The sequence below is a fragment of the Polistes fuscatus genome, unplaced genomic scaffold (assembly GCF_010416935.1).
Source record: "Polistes fuscatus isolate 324 unplaced genomic scaffold, CU_Pfus_HIC Scaffold6, whole genome shotgun sequence".
Taxonomy (NCBI): domain Eukaryota; kingdom Metazoa; phylum Arthropoda; class Insecta; order Hymenoptera; family Vespidae; genus Polistes; species Polistes fuscatus.
The window spans coordinates 10,346,358-10,366,065 of NW_025113140.1; the positions used below are offsets into that span (position 1 = coordinate 10,346,358).

At 32.5% G+C, this 19,708-nt stretch overlaps 1 protein-coding gene across 2 annotated transcripts in view; it reads right to left on the reverse strand.

Annotated features, from left to right (window-relative positions):
* Nucleotides 1-16,255, reverse strand: part of LOC122523144 (zwei Ig domain protein zig-8-like) — a 44,379-nt gene extending 28,124 nt beyond the window's left edge. For both annotated transcript variants that reach the window (XM_043644760.1, XM_043644759.1), the window contains exons 1-2: nt 16,130-16,255; nt 15,606-15,919 (exon numbers count right to left, since the gene is read on the reverse strand). In XM_043644760.1, coding sequence (XP_043500695.1) covers nt 15,606-15,612 — 7 coding nt within the window. In that variant the 5' untranslated portion in view covers nt 15,613-15,919; nt 16,130-16,255. The remainder of the gene's footprint in view (nt 1-15,605; nt 15,920-16,129) is intronic.
* Between the last annotated feature and the right edge of the window lie 3,453 nt (nt 16,256-19,708).

A 19,708-nucleotide genomic window follows, 5' to 3' on the forward strand; every position in this document is an offset into this window, starting at 1 on the left:
TGAATTAATTAACATGCGTACCGAATGCTTCATAAACATTACCTTAATTAGAATCATAAAGGTAAAATACATATTGATTCAATGAGATACATTAGCTTAATAAAAGAAGAGAAAAAAACGAAAAAAAAAACAAAGAAAAAGAACGGAAAAATGTAAAATGATAAAAAAGAAATTTAAAGAAATAGAACGAAACCTTCTTTGTTAATTACTTTGTTCATTGAATGAGAAAGAACACACAGATAAGACGGTCTGACAACATTAACGAGATGAAGGAAGCAGATGCTTTAACCGTTGACCTTGAAATGATGATAACGAAGCTGTTCGTTCGTCGACGTTAGTATGCTCATTAGAGTACTCGCTAAGGAGTCGCTTTAAAGCGACATTTACACAAGTAGGACGGCGCTTCTATGACGCTTGAGTACCATGTGACTTAATTACCGATAAAGACGAGTACTAGAGGGTGAGATTGGTCAAAGGGATGTGTGGGGTGCAATAAGAATGGGGTGGGATTATAAAAAAATCGAGTGGTAGAAAATCGAAAAGAGAGAGAGAGAGAGAGAGAGAGAAAAAGATTGAGGGTCAGTTAGATTCTTTCTTTCGTTTCAAGGAGAATCTTGATGAGTGTCCTTTGTCGAAGAGAAGGATAGGAGAGACCAAGCTACGTCATTTGGGGATTCCACTCGTGGAAATCCTCATGGGAATCGGTTCTTTTTCGCTACTGGGTTCTCTTCTACTTTTTCTTCTTCTTCTTTTTCTTTTTCTAGCCCAACTTCTATTACTTTTTCTTCTTCTTCTTCTTCTTCTTCTTCCTTTTCTTTGTAGCCAAACCCAAGCAGCTACGCGTTGTCACTTTACGCGATAACGTTTGGCAAGAGTAAAAGATGTAGCTTCCTATCAAAAAGCTCTTTTATTCCATACAAGATTGTATACTATCCAAGGAATAAATCCCAGGTTGCGATAATGCTAGAAGTCGTAATCGACATATCGTTTGCACCAAACTTGCTTCTGTGCTTTCTCATGAGAAACGTTAACCTCAGTTTATCGCTTACTCGAACTATCCTTTTTCTGATGCCAATACTAACGTTCAAGAATAGAGTTTGTCTGGAAAGAATGTTGATCTTGTTTATTTTCTTTTTATTATTATTTACTTAAACTATCTTTTAAAGAATTTTTGAAGTTGTTCGCGAATTCGTTGTTTGATTTTGATTAAACCGTAAATTAAACTTCGCGAAATACCTTTCGAAAATAATTCGAAATTTCGAAATGTAACGATCAAGTAAATACTCCATAATTTTGTTGGGAAATAATTCGAATTTTTTCTTAAATCGATTTAGTATTCTCAACAATACTGACGAAAAAGTCGAGTTAGATATTGAGAATTTCACAATCTTCGTACTTGAAGAAATTTTCAAAACGATCATCGCGAAAGTTTCCGATGTCTGAGATTATATTTCGTGTTGTGGAAAGTTTAAAAGATAGCAAGAGGAGATTAGAAGATTTTGATCCTCGTCGTCATCAAAGAATGAAAATAGAAATGTTAGATCTTAAATTATTCTCATCTAACATAACTGACAAGTTGTTATTATCTGTGATAGTTACTAGATTGCAATGAACTAAAAGAACATCTGGTTCGACGTTTCGCGTGTTTACCTGGAAAATGTATTCCGCTTGCGAGCATCTAACGAATGAATCGTTAGTCAAACGTGTCCATTCGTCTAATGGAACTAAATCGATTCGGAGAATTAAGACACACGCTATTATTGCACATTGTTAACGGAACGTGAACAAGTTTTTAATAAAAAAACGTTTAACGAATAGATACGGAAAAGAAAAAATAAGTATACTTCGAAATTAATCGGAATTGTATTATAATAGTTAAAAAGTGATTCGATTGTTTTGAAAAAATGTTTAATTTTTCTACGTGAAAGAAAGAAAAAAGGAAAGAATATAAAAAATATTAGGTACGTCGTAGATTTTTTATTTTATATTTACCATCTTTTATCATTAATCGATTATTAGAGAAAAATCAAATTCTCGTGGGAACGTTACGATGTATACAGAAAGATCTTAGTCACGATAGGAAATATAAACAAAATAAACTTTCTCTTAAATGTTAGTCGTCCTCGTAACGTCGGAAGCGTCGCATCTTTGAAACTCGGTCGTATCATCAACTTTAAGAACATACGAAGTGTCTTTACGAAATTTTTAGATTCATCGACCAATCCCCGTAGATCTTTTAATTAACGTATTTTTTATTCTCTTATTCTCGTACACGTGATGTGTGAAGTATTACGGTAAGTGAAATTTTCCAAAATATTCTCTTCGTGTAATTTTGAATAATAAACTATTACGATATCGCGTGAATATATGTACATATGTATATTTGTCGTAAACAACATTAATAGGTATACTTTAATTCCGACAAACATCGATTTGATTTCTATCGATATGTAGGAATATCAATTAATGCATAAATTTGTATTAATCAGAACACATACGTGTAAATTCGTGCTCGTAAACACACCTCTTTCCAAAACGGAATAATAGATTGAACTCATTGATTGACATACGTTTTCTCATTCGCTCATTCTCTTCTATATTATATGTATAGTAACTATTATGTATATATATAGTTTTATATGCCACGGTATCTTTGTAATACGAATGAAACATTTTTATTTGACGTTCGCGAATAGAAACGTAAAATATCGGATACATTCGCTTGACTTAGTACAGACACGCGTGCTTACGTGCTCGGTCGAATACACACACGTATATACGTGGAATAGAAAGAAGACAGAGATATGGTGATCCATCGATGTGGAAGATTGACATTTTGCGGATTCCGGTTTTATGATAATTCTGCATCAATGCCAAACAGTGAAACGAACACGTTTTCCAATTTTCCATTTTTCCACTTTTCCACGAGTGGACACGAATTCGTATACGTTAACTGTATAAACAACAAAAATTTGTTTCCCTTCTTTTTCTTCAACTTTTTTTTTGCCTCGGTCGAAAGAAGAAGAAAAACGAACAGAATTTTATTTTATTTTCTTTCCTTCATTTTCTTTTCTTTTTTTTTTTTTCGTTACATAACTATGAAGCAGCAACGGTTAGGAAGATAAAGTACTTCATGAAGACTTTCAAGTATCCTAAAAGATTCAAGTGGATGTTTTAATTCGGAAATAAAATTAAAAAGAAGAAAAATTGTTTTGTTTGCATCTCCTTTAAAAGCCGGTGGGATTGGTGGGCGGTCAAAGAAGAGTACACATTTTTCTCGTATTTTATATCGAAACTCTACAAATTTGACAGAGTTATAATTACTCGAGGCAGTCGAAAAATTCTCTTTTTCGAAACAAAAATCAAGTTTAACGCTAGTTCGTGATCAAAAATAAAAGTAAAGGTTGATAAAAAATTAAACTAGACTCGCGTGCCGTTATAAAAAAGAAAATACCAATCGACATTAATTAAATGATGTTTGTATTTAAAAAAAAAAAAATTAGTTTATTGAAAAACGCACACAGTTAAAGTAATTTATTTTATTGAAAGAGCAATTTTATTTTGATGCCACGAAAATTAAATTTGTACTCTTTTTTTTACGATATAAGTTTTTATATTATATATGTTACCATGAAAGACTGAAATTGAAAAATGTCTAGATTTACATGGTGAATATCAGCACATATCAAATACATCGGCGAAAAACTAAATATTTGACGCAACTACTAATTTTCTTATTTGTTTTATAATTTATCTTTGAGAAAATAGCGTAGGAAAAATCAATGACTATTATTTTTTATTTCGTCTACATTGAGAGAAAAAACAAAAAACAAAAAAATAGGAGAGGAAAAAAATAGTCATTAAGTTTTCGTTATATATTAAAAAGATTGTGCCGTATAGTGCTTGAGCATGAAAGGTACCTTGTTAAAAGTAACCACTTTATTAGAGACTCTTCGAACTTACCTTTGGGAGGCTTTAAAAATTTTTAATCATTACTACCACCACCACCACCACCACCACCACCACATCGTTACGCTGCACATCAAAACTAACATGAACGAAGGTACGATCGTAACTCCAGACACTATATACATATATACATATATATAGGTCGAATGAAAAAGTACGGATCGCTGCTGATGTTTGCATAAAGTTGGATTAATCGTCGTAATGGTTAAGCTCGCTGGTTACTATCCGCGGCTACTAGTTTCCGAGAGATTGGAATAATTAAAACTGCATCTTAAAAGTAAAAGTTCATCGAAGATGGAGCCGATCGCCGTACCGAGGGGTTGGTTGTTTCCCCATGAATTTCAACGAGTGGAATTCTTTGAAATTAAAGAAACAAAAATTAGAAAGGTAGAACGTTCATCCTTGTGTTTCATTGCAATTTACTAAGAAAGATTTATCATGAATAATAAAAAATAAAATTAAATTTAGATAACAAAAAAGCATCGTCGTATTCGTACAATTAGTAATAAACAATTAGTAATAAACAAGAAGTAATCGTAAATAAAAGAAAAAAGATTCAAATTAATATTCCATTTCGAAATGTTCTCGGAGAGAGAGAGAGCATACCGCGAGATTTGAAATATTCCAAAGGTGAGACCGAAAACTTATCTACGTTAGGGAAGTTGATAAATTAACACCGGATATAACACGGCATCGCGAAAGGCATTTCAATCGCGAATGGAATGAAATATTCACCGTTGCTTCCGTGCTCATTGAAACGAAGAAGGAAGAGAAATAGCAGAGGAAGAAAAAGAAAAAGAAGATGAAGATGAAGAAGAGACCAATGTGTTGGCACCATCTGCTGTTATTCGTTATTTCCTTCGATTTTCTCCTACGATTTAATGATCGTGCAAACATCGATATTGAACAAACCTTGTTTTCTGCTACTACAATTATTATTATTACTATTATTATTATTATTATTATAATTACAATTACGAGATACGTATCGTTAGAAGTTTTGATACCAAAACCAAGTGCAAAGTTTTTAATCGAGTGACAAAATCACCTCGTCGAATAGAAAAAAAGGAAAAAACAAAAACAAGAAAAGAAAACGAAATAAATTGTGAATATTTCGATTGGAATAAGATTAATAGTAGTTTTCGAACAAAAATCTAAGATCTTTGAAATTCGTTTTAGGATTGCGTCTGATTAATCGTTGCTGCACTCCGATCGAAAAAAAACTTAAGAAATTTTTAAAAGTGGGAAAAAAACTTGTTGGATTAGATGACGACTAAATTTTGTTATTTCACATCATTTATATTTTTCATTATCGTTAACAAATGAGATGTACTCTCTCGTTAACGTTAATAAATCATTAATCTTTTCCTTTGTACTTTTTCTCTGTTCTTTTTTTTTCCTTTTTCTTTTATTATTTTTTAGACAAACGAAAGAGACACGTTTCCCAATTGAACACTCGGGAGCGTTTAAAAAACATTAGAAATTCTTAATTCACCACGTTGCGATGAAGGGAGAGAGGGAGAGAGAAAAAAGTTAGAAAATAATGGATACTACGTGAGATTCTTCGTGCGAAAGGTGGGGTGGTGAAATGAAAGGAAAGCTAGGAGAGGAAAAGTGAGATTAGAAGTGAAAATCGTAGGAAAGGAAAGACGAGAGAAATTTCTTGCACTCGTACGATCAAATCTCACTGCACTCACACACCTTTTTGGGCTGGTGGGTGGGGGGGGGAGGAGCGGGGTGGTAGAAAAGAGTCCTTTGTTCGCTTTTAGTTTATACAGTTGAGAGTGGTCTTAATTTATACCGGTGTGGTCAGTTTGAGAGATAGAAATGGTGAAAGAAAGATAAAAGAGACTGAGAATAGGGGAAAAAAAGAAAGAAAGAAAGAAAGAAAGAGAGAAAAAAAGAATAAAATAAAATAAAAGAGATTGAAAAGAGAAAGAACACGGTTGATGTTGTAGGTAGGTAGGTAGGTCCTGGGGTATTAAAAAGAATCAACTTGAGGTTAGCTAGTAACGTAGCAGCATTTATACTGAAGGCGAGTAAGGATTCTAAGAGAAGGGTGGAAGGGTACTTTCGTAACCCAACCGAATTTATCGTCGAGATCAACGGGTACACATCGACCGGTACGTGTGAGCCATTTTTATTCGCTGTTGTTTTCTACGGATGAGCTTTGGAAAATGGTGGAAATGAATGTCGGTATTAGCGAACCGAAACTATACTTAGGGATACCTCGATCTTATGTCATTTTTCTTTTCGCTAACATAAAGAATAACTCTCGGAAACGTTCGATTGAGTTACTTGTAACGTGTGACGGATTATTTTTTTACGCGTACCATTTCATTTATTTATTTTTTTTTTCTCATAAAAATACGCGGATCATTTGACAACAACGTGGAATAATCATACGTTCGAATTAATTGTTTTTTTTCTACGCTCATTTGTTTTTAATTAAAAGTTTTCACGCCGTATACGCGTATACTTGAATTTATCTGTTCATTTCCAACATCCAGCAGTTGGTAGCACAACTTTTCGATTATCTTTCATTTTTTTTTTGGTACCCCCTTTTATGGTTTAGTCCCTCATTATTCGAAATCGAAATCGTTCTTTTAAAAGTATCCTCTTAAATTTATCGTTTGGAAATGCAACGCGAAATAACTCGATGGGGTGACAAAAACGGCTCTCCCCTTGATAGAATTTTTCTTCTCTTCTTCGTTCTATTTTCATTTTCTTTTTTCTTTCTTTCTTTATTTCGTTGTTATTTTTTTTTTTCTTCCTTCTTCTTTCTTTTTCCCATTTTTTTTTCTCCGTTCATATTTTCATGTCCTTACGGTATTTACCTCTGGAAAGGGTCATTTTGTTATCCAGGGAAATGGGTTGGTACTTTTTATCGAAGAATGTAACCACTTTGATATCTTTAGAATAGAAAATGTTTTATGGGTATATATCTGTTATACGTTCTCTGTGTTATCTGAATGGTGAATGATCGTGAATATTGGTTTTTTAATAATACAAAAGTTCAATCAGTGTTTCTTCCCGAAAAGATTTCGTTCTAGATACGAAATAGAAATCGATTACATATTTATGGTGATTTGTAAATTCCCTTTAGTCTCGCGGGAGTCTAGGAGAGACTTGGGAGTTTAGCTGAAAGGAATAAGAAAGATATCGTATTGCTTAGTAATGCGATGTATATGTAACAAGTAAAAAAAAAAAAAAAGAAAGCAAAAAATGAAAAGCAACAAAAATTTACAATTTCACATCTGTGAAATGGAAAAAGAAAATAGAAATAAAAAAAAAAAAAAACAAAGAATAAAGGAATAAAATAAAATATTGTAAGTCAAAACCTGACAATGCATCTCACGGGTACAAAACACTGACGATTAATAGATGACCAGATTTCTCGATATGTCTGCATAATCCAGGAGGCACGTTATTACCCTTCGATATTTTTTGCGTAGGACATTTCGTTCAACGACGAAAAATATTTTTACGTGACAGTAGCGACTACGTGCTCGTGCATAGCTTCGTTATTCAGAAAAATAAAAGCCATGAAATATGAAGAGAAATAGTGAGTGAGAGAGAAAGAGAGAGAAACGTTTTATTCGTTAAAATTTTAGTATCTTTTTCACTCTCTCGTACACGTATACGTACACGGTAAACATAAAACAAACAAAAATATAAAAAGAATTATTTATGATCAGCCATCGGATTTATTTACTTTTATACGATATATTCAAAGTTGCAAGCTTTCGTAAAAATATATCGTTCATAAAGAAATTTCAAGGATCTCTCGAGAAGGATCCTTTTCGAAATAGAGAATCCTTTCGATTCATTGTTTTCAAGAAAATGTCAAATCGAAGGGTTACTTCCAGATTGTTAACTTACGGAATTCCATGAAATTTACTCATTTGAAAAATTCCTTTTTACTCTTCTTCTTCTTCTTATTCTTTTCTTTCATTCTTTCTTTTTCTTCTTACAATCGTATTCTTCGAACAATCCAAGTTTGATTTGATGTATAACATCTAAATGCATACGTGCTAGGCTCAATATCATTTACTTTTTTTCTCACGTATAAGAAGAAGATGAAAGAAAAAGTAAGAATAGATGAGAGAACTAACCTTGCGCTGGTAACTCGAATAAAATGAGAGAAAGAGAGAGAGAGAGAAAGAGAGAGATAAATTCGTGTCAACGGAAGCTGAAGAAGTTCTTGCATCTAAGCGCATTAATGTAAATTAGTTGGAAGATTGCTATGTCCTTCGGGAAAATCTATAGAATACCGTGTAATCCATAGATAGTGTAATATGTAAAATGTCTGTGAGAAGGGATGAAAATGATTTGTCCTTGATGCTTAATACGAATCGCTTTGACATAATAGTTAGATATAATTCGTTTAATCATTTCATTGTATAGTACGTCGTTGATTTCATTAACGATTTCGATCTTGTCTTCGAGTCCCTCCCATCAAGTACCATCTACGAGACGTAATAATTGTAGATTAAGCACACGTCTATAGAAACGTCTAGTTCTCGAACGTATGCGAGTTAACCGCAATTGCTCGATTCGCATCTACAAAATTACGGAACCTGTTCTATGTCTTCCATGGCAAATATAGGCAAATCCTATTCCGTTCTCTATGCTTGTACTTACACGACGTCGAAAATTTGTCCTAACAGACCACGACGAGTTCACGGAGAGAGAGAAAGAGAGAGAGAGAGAGAGAGAGAGCTCATGCGAACATGGAAAATAATTAGATATCGTGGATCGAGTAATTGGTACGTTAATATTAACGTTGATTTTATTTTTGTCTAACAATGGACCCTCGCCCGAATGAAACTTTGCCTTTATTCGCATTCGTGGATTACTATTTGAGTACAGATATATGATATTAAAATTACTTTTACAAAGATTATAACCGATCTTTTATATTTTCTCGATACATTTGTTCAATGTATATTCATTTAAACGATTTTTTTCGTATTTAAACTCGGCGTTTAATTTTTACTTAATATATTTAATATTTTGTTTATTTATTTTGTTTCTTCCTAATACATCTACGTATTTATTATTTTTCATGTATTTTTATATTAATTATTCGTCGATCAATTATCGATTTATTGGAACGAACCATTGAACCGCTTTAAGCTAATGTCCGTCAAATCTAATTGTGATAGCATTGTGAAACTGCAGAAATTGCATTGTTAGAATACACATTGACGAACGAACATGACGAGTACGAAATTAGCCATCAAGTTTAGTTGCTGGTTTCCAAGCGTCGATCCTTTGTAAACGAGTGGAGTTTTTAATCGTGATCAACGACCATTTCACTTCCATCAGTAGCACACTTTCTCGAGATTAACGAGACTTTGCGGGGAAAAGAAAAACGATATTATCCTGTGTACCGTAAATAAAGCTACTTTGGAGAAACTTATCCTCGATGATTCGAGATATTCTTGTGTTGTTTTTCTTTTTTCTTATGATATAGCGTAATTAAAGTCACTTTTTTGAACCAACGAGATAACTGACGCAAGATTATAACGTTTATTTTAAAATCCATCGGTAGATTTGTTCGTTCCGTTAAAATTTGACCAAGAAACTCTTGAACAAAGTTTACATTCTAAACTTGCACTATCTAAACAAGAATGTTTACACGCTATTAAGTTAGCAGATAGTGAACAGCACTTAATAATAAGCAAATAAAACGAATTTCTTTTGATTCTTAAGCAAATAGTTTCCTACCAGATTCGAGCGTAAGTTAACGCTCGAATACTTCCAAAATTAATGACTAAATATGAAATTAACGTGGCCATTAGTCATGTTACATCATGAAGAAAGTTAGTAACTGTTTCTATATCGTTTATAACTGTTTTATAACTAATTTAAATATAAGGTAAATTAGATCGTGCGAATTAAGTAGATTGTAATTATGTTTCTATATTGACTTATCTAAGACTCTTTATTTCCATTATAAAATTTGTTAGACAAATCCTTGAAAGTTACTTGTTCGAATTCAACGAATGATTTCAATAGATTTAATCTAATTACAATGCGTATATGAGACAGGGAAAACCAATTGCTATTACACCAAATGGAAATTACATGAATCCGTTAATGTAATAGGAACGAGCAAAATAATGAAGCCGCGTTAGAAGGAATTTCCTGGAATATGCAAATCATATCAAATGGATCACGCGTAGGTACGTAACATTGAAGATACTTGGGTGATAACTAAGTATCATTATAGTTGGCTTAACGAAACTAAACCAACTTCTTCCATATCATGAACACGTACTTATGATGTATCATTACTTTTCTTTCCTAATTTATTTTTTCTATATTCGCATAATCCTTTGGATACTTTTTAATAAAAAAAGGCTTTCTGATAATTGTACTTACATGTGTACAAATTTTAATTATCGACGAAATATTAATTTTTAAATTGTTTTATAATAATATTAATTTTTATTTCAAATAAAAAAATGTTCATAGAACATTTTGCCTAGGACTATAGATATTTAACGACAATTAAATTTATTTTTTGAATGATATAATTTTATTTTTTTTTTTTCCAGATTTTATTCCTAATCAAAAATGTACGAAGCATTTTGTAGGACGAAATCGTATCAAAGATTTCTCCGTTCAGTTTCTCTCATACGGTCGGCTGCACAAAGCGTTCTTTGCCTTTTCAATCTCTCTTTTTTTCTTTAAAAGACGCACGTTTACGAGAGCAAACGACGAAAAACACATCTCAAGGTGCATTTTTCTTTTCGGTATTTTTTTCCCCCTTCCAAACGAATGGTTGGCAGCCGGTAGAAATCTCAAAATCTCACGTTCGATTTAAAAACGGTTCTCTTGGCCCTTTTTTGCAATTTTCAAACGAAATAGAAAAAAAAGAAAAATAAATATAATAGAGTTAGAAAGAGACGAGGATTGTGAAATAAATTGTAGGATCATCATCGTGTTAGTTTTCGCGTAAAGCAACTAGACGAGTGCAAAAGATACGTAAGCTTATTGTAATATGTATAAAAGAAAATATAATTTTATTTGAACAATAGCGATGTAATATTTGCCGAGATAACATTCACGTTTTAATGACGTTAGTTTATTATCGAAATATTTTTCAGATAAATAGGAATTCTTTTTATGTGCATATTTTTCTTTTTTTTGTTTTCAATCAATCACCTTTTGGACTGTGTATGTGTGTATGCGTATGTGATATTTTATATTTATTCAAAAAACGAGAGATGACGCAGGGATACTCGATTTATTAACAATAATCTCTATAGTTGTCGATCATTTGATCAATTCGATTGAATTATCGTGTCATGAATATATCTAAGTCAGAAAAAGTTATATCAAAGATGTGGGGGATTGATGTTGATGTTCGATATGGTTTACATTGGTGGTAAGGATTGATTACAAGGCGCAAAAGATGGCGGAAATGAGGTGAATTCCGTGTCCCTTTCATGGCGATACATCATATCCACATTCTGGAGTCGATATAATCAATCCGCATTACTGCACAGATTCGCTTTAATAATATCTCATACCCGATTCGACCAAGCCTTCTCGTGTATATCATTTGTACTGTTATCGAAATATCAAACGTGATCAATATTTCACACATATATACTGGATAAGAAATTATTTATTAATATCTAATGATAAACAATACCAAAATATTAAATCTTCATTTAATAAATTAATAAAATAAATTTGTTCAAGTTTAAATTGACTGTGATAAATCTTTTATTTATATACTCAATTAATTATGTATTAAATTAAATGTTACATTGTTAAGATAAATTAAGATTACTTACAAATGAGTTATCGCTAATAAATATATTGAAGATAATAATGAATAACAAATAATACCGTAATATTATATACGAGCTTCATTATTAAAAGTACATAAAATGAATTCTATTTTCCATCTGATAATTACTATATTGATTAAAGTTGAAAATAATATTACTTATCAATCATTGACTATAACAAGCTCCACATTTGGGTGTTCCATTTATTAATGTTTTATATTTAAATGTTACTTCATGAAATTAAAATAAAATCATTAAGTGTAATATATAGGTAGAAATGAGAAGCATAATGGGGGATGTATAGGAACAATGGATACCCGAATGAAGCAAGATGTGTTTGGGGTTGATATCAAGTAGTACGAGTCGATGATATTGCAAGCCAATGCTATTGACGGTCATCTAAAGGGAACTAACATCGCGTTGATCGTTCCTAATCGTGTATGTTTACGATGGATGAATCGAATGGACGTGGCTTACGGCATCCGTTCCAGGAATATCGTCTACAAGCTAGCACGGTATAAGATGGATCGTCGATTGTGTAAAGCATTATTCGACAGGGCACGCAGAATCAATTATCGCTAGGATCGTTCGTTATTCAAGATGTACGAGCGTGCCGTTCATTTTCGCTATGGTGTTGGGGTATCGTACCAACATAAAGGTAAATAGGTAATAGTATCGATCCTCGATTTATCTTTCGGTCTAATACGAAACGTGCGAAACGTATCGTTAACCTGTTAACAAGAAATAATTTTTCGAATTGATGACAATTTTGAGAAATTTTATATATATTCAATGTAAAATATAATGCGAATTGTATCGATTAGAATTAGACTAATATAAGATTTTCTTAATTCGAAGTTAAAATAATGATATTTTATTTATTATCGCGACAAGTTTATTTTCAAAGAATTTCATTCGTACAATAATTTTCAACTTAAAAACACGAAATATGTTTTTTAATTTAAGTCAAAGACACGTATAAGTAATTATATGGATATTCATAAACGTGTGCAACGAAATTAGGAATGCTTTATACGTTTAGTAAGCAAGCGTGAAGTTTCGTATTCTCTTAAAACATACTGACAACTAAAATATTTCTATAGTTACGCCACGTTCCGAGAAAAGGGGAGTACATATTATCAATAATTAAACGTTCAAAGCTTAGTTTTCGTACGAGTTGAAGAATTAGTTAACTGTACTTACTCAACAATGAGTTCTGTATTTCAATCTTCATACTTTATGAGTCAGGAGAAATCATTCTTCTGCCGAGCGTCTTTTACTGAACATTTCCTAGATTTATTGAATATATAATTGTTTCGATGTATGTGAAATTATATAAAAAAAAAAAAATAAGAAAAAATCATTGATCAATTTTACCTTCAAACAAAAATTCTTGAAGAATTTTATCAAGAAAAGACAGACAATGTTTGAGTTAAGAAAGAAAGTGGAATAAATGAAACGGACGATAAAGAAAAAAAAGGGAAAAGAGAAAGAAAAGAAAAAGAAAAAAGAAAAGAAAAAGAAAGTGAGATCCATACTCAGGTCGGCAACCTCGGAGCTTGCGTAGTTTTGCGAGGGGCGTCGAAGCTTTGTTAAAGGGACAATTAGCATTATGCATAGTGCAAGCAGGTGCGGCAGCAGTAGCAGCAGCAGCAGCAGCAGCAGCAGCTTAGCACGATAGTACTACTAAAGTTGAAAACGTTAAGAAAACGTTGAAATCGTCTCTCGTCAGTCAGCTTTCTCATGCACAGAGTGCGGCTAGAATTTCTATTCGTTTAGTGGTCGTCGTTTGAACCATTCGATTCTCTTTATTCTCATTTTAAGTTCTTCTTGTTACGAAATTCGACGAACGAATCGAAAGAAAATCGAGACCGAGAGAGATTATTCCACCTTTGATTGTAATGAACGTAATTTTACACGTTCGATATTTTTATTTTCTTTTTTCTCGTTTCATTTAAACCGCAAAATCGAACTCATTGTTTTCCCATTTGTTCTTTCCGCGTTTTATGATTTCATTAATTCATGGAAAAATATCTGTATTATATCTTGTAATTGATTCATTCCAATGCTATTTGAAAATGATTAACTACGGGAATTTCAATCTAATATCATCCGCAAAGATCGTATTTTATCGTATCATCTAATTTATATAGCTTAACCGATAATGCAATGAAAAATCATTTCTCTCTGTATCTATCCATCTCTCTTTCCATTTCCATTTTATCCTCAATAATTAATGGTATACTCGAAAAAATCTCCCATCGTCGATTTTTTTTTTTTTTCCGAAACGAGCTTACCGATGATAATAACGACGTACGTTGTTACGAATGGCACTATTTCAATTGAGCACCAAAAGCAAATTGACACCAAATCATTGGTCCGAATTTAACTCCCACCCCAGCCCAGTCATCATATCCGTCCGCGCGCCTGATTCGTGCTTATAATTCTAATAATTCGTACTTTAATAGTGAATACGAGTGCGGAATATCTCGATGATATTCGCCTGCTTTTTGGTTATTTCGAAATTCGTTTTAACGCTTGATGAAATCAAGCTTATCGCGAATGCGTGTTTCGATAGGTACAATACGGTAATGGAGTTTGTTTTAAGGTAGATTGAGTAACGGAAAATTCGAATTATAATGAATAGTATAATTAATTGACCTCATTCTACGTTCGACACGAGTATAATATTTCTATCACTCTGTCATATTGATTTGAAATTTATTTTTATTTATATTTTACGTACACATAATATATTATATTATATTTATCTCAAGAAGGTGATTGCACGCAATATTTTTTAACGAAGCTCGCTAACAAGATTACAAATCTTTCCTTGTACTCTCTCACGTTCCTTTAATTATAATTATACAATTTTTTCTTTTTTTTTCATCTAATCTAGATAACTTCTTACCCATGTGACAGCTCTTCTATGAAAGATTATATTTATTCATAACTTCCTTCCTTTTTTTCTTTCTCTCTTTCTTTCTCTCTCCCTCTCTCTCTTTTTTCCAATATATTATAACCGATGTTGAGACTAGCAATGACGTGGAGGTCGACATATCACACTTACAAATTAAGCGCGTTCTCATTAGTCTTTCGTCGTAGCACCAACTCCACGAGTGAGATGTATATCACGAGCCAGTATGAAAAGGTGAATAATTTTACAAACGCTTTCAAAAACACTCGTCGAGTGTAAAATCCGAAAAATTCGAGAGAGAGAGAGAGAGAGAGTGTCGAAAGGGGTAACGGTGTGCCCATTCAGTACGCATTTAATATTAAAACAAGAAAAAGTACGACAAAATAATAAAGCAAGGAAGAGTGGACACAACGCCAACGATGAGGAAAACAACACAACGATATAACGAATAATGCTACTACGAGTTTACTACTAAGCGAAATATCCTGCTTTTGTTTCGGCGGTCATCTCCTAATCGTTAACATTATGTAACATTTTACAAAAGTGTTGAAAACACTATCCAGCAAGTGTACGCGGGCGCGGGTTATAGTGTCACATAAAAGAAAAGAATAAAGAAACGGAAAGGAAGGGAGAAAGTAAGAAAGAAAAAAGAAGGAAAAAGAAAATGAAAATTGAAGAAAAAGAAAAAGTGTACTTAGAGCTTTTATTCATACTAGAAGGATTACGTTTATTTCGAGGCACGAAATGTTTAAATGTATTCGCGTTAACGCTCCTTTTTCTCACGAAAAATACTATACGACACAACACACACAACATACGGTCACATACGGACACATGCAAACATGCACATACACACACACATACACATATGTGTATAAACATACTTGAAAAACATTCGTACTTACAAGTCATAATTATCGCGTGTTTAAGGTATCTGCCGAATATAAGCGCGACAATTCACATTTTTTTTCAGCGACGTTCAGGAAACTAATTAGCTACCGCATAACGACTCGTAGAAACGAACAAAAAGGAAGTCTTGTAATTAGGCAGCCTTTCCTCGGCCCCGTTAAAACCCCCTTCTCTCTTATTCTCTCTCTCTTTCCCTTTCTCTTTCTATCGATCCTTGAAAACATATACACGTTTCTTATACGTTTTCAATCAAATGAATAGACGACATTCGTCCTTCGAACGAGTACTTCGATCGGAAACGCTATAGATCCTGTTTCCGAAAAAGGAAAATTAATAAGCAGCCCTTAAATAACGATACTTAGAACGAACAAATGAATTTGAGAAAATAATTGAAATATTTTCGATATTTTTATTTCTTACTTTCTAATTTTATGAAAAAAAAGGATTTAAATGTAAACCAAGTAAAAAAAAAAAAAAAGTAAGACGATGAAAAACAAAATCATTGCCTAATTGAACTTACCCCGTAAAGGTAACGTCCAACGATCTTCATAGAATTAAAGAACGAAGAAAATCTTAATACATATATATATATTTTGAAAATTCGAGACACGAATTCCGAAAGTCGCGTATCGCGGAGCAGAGACGACCGCGGACTGACTGCATTGGTGAGTTTGAAAGCTTGCAACCTATGGGGCGACATCTACAAAGATTCTACCACGTGTTCGAGGTGCTCGTGCCATCTGAAGCTACCCTGCGCGTTCCAACCCCCTCCCCCCAAAAAAATTTAACTCATCCCCCTTTTCTCTCTTTCTCTCTCTCTCTCTCTCTTTAATTTCTTTATTTCACTTTTTCTCTCTAATGGCCGCTAGCAACGATTTTATGTGTAACTCGCTACGGTATTAGTAATGCACCTAGAAAAAGAAAGCTTCGCGATAGTTCTCTCGAATACTTTTAATCTCTCGATTTTCTCATCTTTTCTGATATTCTTTTTTTTTATTCTTACTTTCTTTCTTTCTTTCTTTTTCTTCTAATCAGTTTTTAATACTTTTACGAAAGTTTATCCGATTCGTTCGTTCGTGTGAATCCGAAGAAGAATATCTTTGAGATGTAACTTGTTACACTTTTTTTATTTTTTCTTTTGATTGCGAATTATATTCAGAACGAGGAAATAGGACAAAGAGACGATGAAAGAAGGAGAGAGAGAGAGAGAGAGAGAGAGAGAGAAGAAGGAGAGAGAAGAGTTGATTACTAGAAGAGAACTGTAATCTTGTTTGAGGAAAATTCAGAAAGTATTATTTAACAATAGGTATGTATTTAAAATCTGACGAGGAAAATATTGTTAGATAACAAATCTCACATGTAATTAGAAAGAAACTGAGATAATCTTAAATTAACTATTAAAAATCTTACTTAGGGTTAATAGCAAATAGCAAACAAAAAACCAAAAATGATCGATCGACAATCATAACGATTTGTGAAAAGGCAGAGGAGAGAAAAAGAGACGAGTATAGGGGTGGGAGGGAGGGGAGAAAATGAATAACTTCTAAGAAAATAATAATTTCTTTGAGATGATTAATTTTACCTCAGTGATGTTACTTTAATTAAAAAGAAAATAGGGAAAAGAGAAAAAAAATGGAAAAAAAAAGAAGAGAAAACAGTAAAAGGTATCTAGAAAAGGTAATTTGAAGAATCCTTTAGATAAGATTGGTGTATACTGTCCATTAATCAACTAGTAAGGATTACCTTTTGGTAATCGAAGTGCAAGCCGTCCCCTTCCCCCTCCTTTTCCATTCCTGACGAATCTCTAGCCTTCCACCTATCCCATTTTTACACATAAAGTCACCCCGTTTGCATTAGACTCGCGAGTAACGATCTTTTATTATCAAACGAACGACACTATTTTTTAGTAAAATAAGACAAAAGAAAAAAGAAAAAGGATAACCGAATGACTCGGTAACCGGATACCGGGATCGTAAATTTTCAGATCGGGACACGCGCGTGACCTTCCAATTACAAGTGGGGGATGGATTAACCTAAGGATAGGAATCGTCGTTCGACGTTTTATAGGTCGTTGACCCTAAACAAGAAGAGGGAGACAAAGTTAGAATAAAAACATTATTGGGAATGCAGTATCCCCTCTTGCAATTGTGATTACACTCGTTTTGTTTCACCCCTTTCCCTGTCTCTCTCTCTCTGTTTCTCTTCCTTTCTCGTTTTCTGTTTTTTCTCTTATTTTTTCTGTTTCATCCTCCCCATTCTATCGGCAACCATCGTGGACGAATAATAGCATACCGGATGTGTCGGTTTTATTCTTTCCGCGATGCGTTATACGACCGCCTTCGAAAACTTGCCATCCTCCGCTGATGCTTTTAACGGACGGACGAGCAATGATAAATATCGCTCGAAACAAGAGATAACGAATTTTTCCTCTTGGTGAAAAAAAGTTCCCTCTTTTTATTAAAATTTCTTTTTTTTTTTTATTATTATTCTTTATTTATTCCTCTCTTTTTTTCTTCATTTCTTTTTTTTTTATCAACTGCACGTTGAAAACCATAGTAAATATATATGAAGCAGGGAGTTAGCGAAGATATAGATGCGTGCAATTTATTTTTATTTTAAATTAATGCTTTCGGTTTTATACGAGATTAAATCGTTCTTATTTTATTTTAAAGATATTTTTTTTCTTCTGTTTTTTTTTTTTTATATCGATTCGAATACATTATTTTTGACGTTACGCGTAAACTCGTTTATTCGTTTTGGTATTATATGAAGTGATCTCGTAAATAATTCGTAATCCTTTAGATATTGAACACAATTCGTTTTTTAAAAATTTAATTAACACGCTTGTTTAATTTTTACCTCCATGCAACGTTTATTATTTAATATTTATTATCATTACGATGGATATATGTATATACGCGATTAATTTTCGCAATGTACGATTGAAATTTCTGAAAATTCAATCTGTCTTTTTAAATTTATAGAATATAATAATAAAATAATAAATATAACTTAAATTAAAGATCCTAGTTAATTATACATTTTTTAATTATTTCAGCGAGTACAGAAGCCTTTAAATAATAGATCCTTTCTTTGTATCATCCTGTGTATAATATATTTATATGTATAATGTTTCAATAATTGTGTAATTCACTATGCTAAAATTATTCCGTTTGCTCATACGTTTGAACATTTGAGAATCGGCAATAAGAAATTTTATGTAAATTTCATATCTGCAATATTTATGTAATAATAATTGTTTTCGTTTTTATGATCGGAATGACATATCGTTTGTTTGGAAAAAAAATCCTTTGTGAAATGAGTAATAAAAAGATACGAACGTGATTGCGTTCAATATCACAGGATATCAAATAGTATCGAATGAAACAGTCAGGGAAATGAAATCGTTAAAAAAGTTATCGAATTCATCGAGGCGAAAATGATGGGTTTAAGAATTTCGTTTAGGGAAGTAAACCAAGCGATACGTTTCCCTTCATGGTTCATAAATTAATTTCGACTTTGTACAAAATAAATTGTACAGACCGGTTTTCTATAACAGAAAAATACAATTACAAAATATCGAACGTGTTGCATTGAACGATCGTAAAAGTCGATCTTTGATTGGAGGAAAGTCCTGAAAATACCGTCAATGCTTTTGGATTAGGAAAAAAAGTTTCAATAAAATAGGATTCTCTTTCACCCGACAACGTTTATAACACAAATTGATTTTTCATAGAAAATCTCACGGATATAAAATACGTAAGAGATATAAAAACTAACATGTATACTACGTGAAGTTATGTTGTGTACGTAGTAGAAATTTTTGGGTCAAAAACTTGATCGAAAGTTCGATTCGATGTAAGAACGAGTTTAACTTTGAAAAAAGATTTCTCTCCTTTTTTTGTCCCCGACTTTTACGTTTCAAGATTCTCTACATCACGTACTATAATCATTGAGAATAAGAAGATCCCTTTTTTAAAAGGATTCTTTGATCAAAGGAAACCAACAACTTGAATAAAGAATTCACGTGACTTTTATGGAAAAATACAAGTCAACAAATATTTGGGAACGAAAGAAATAGAATGAGTCATGAATACAA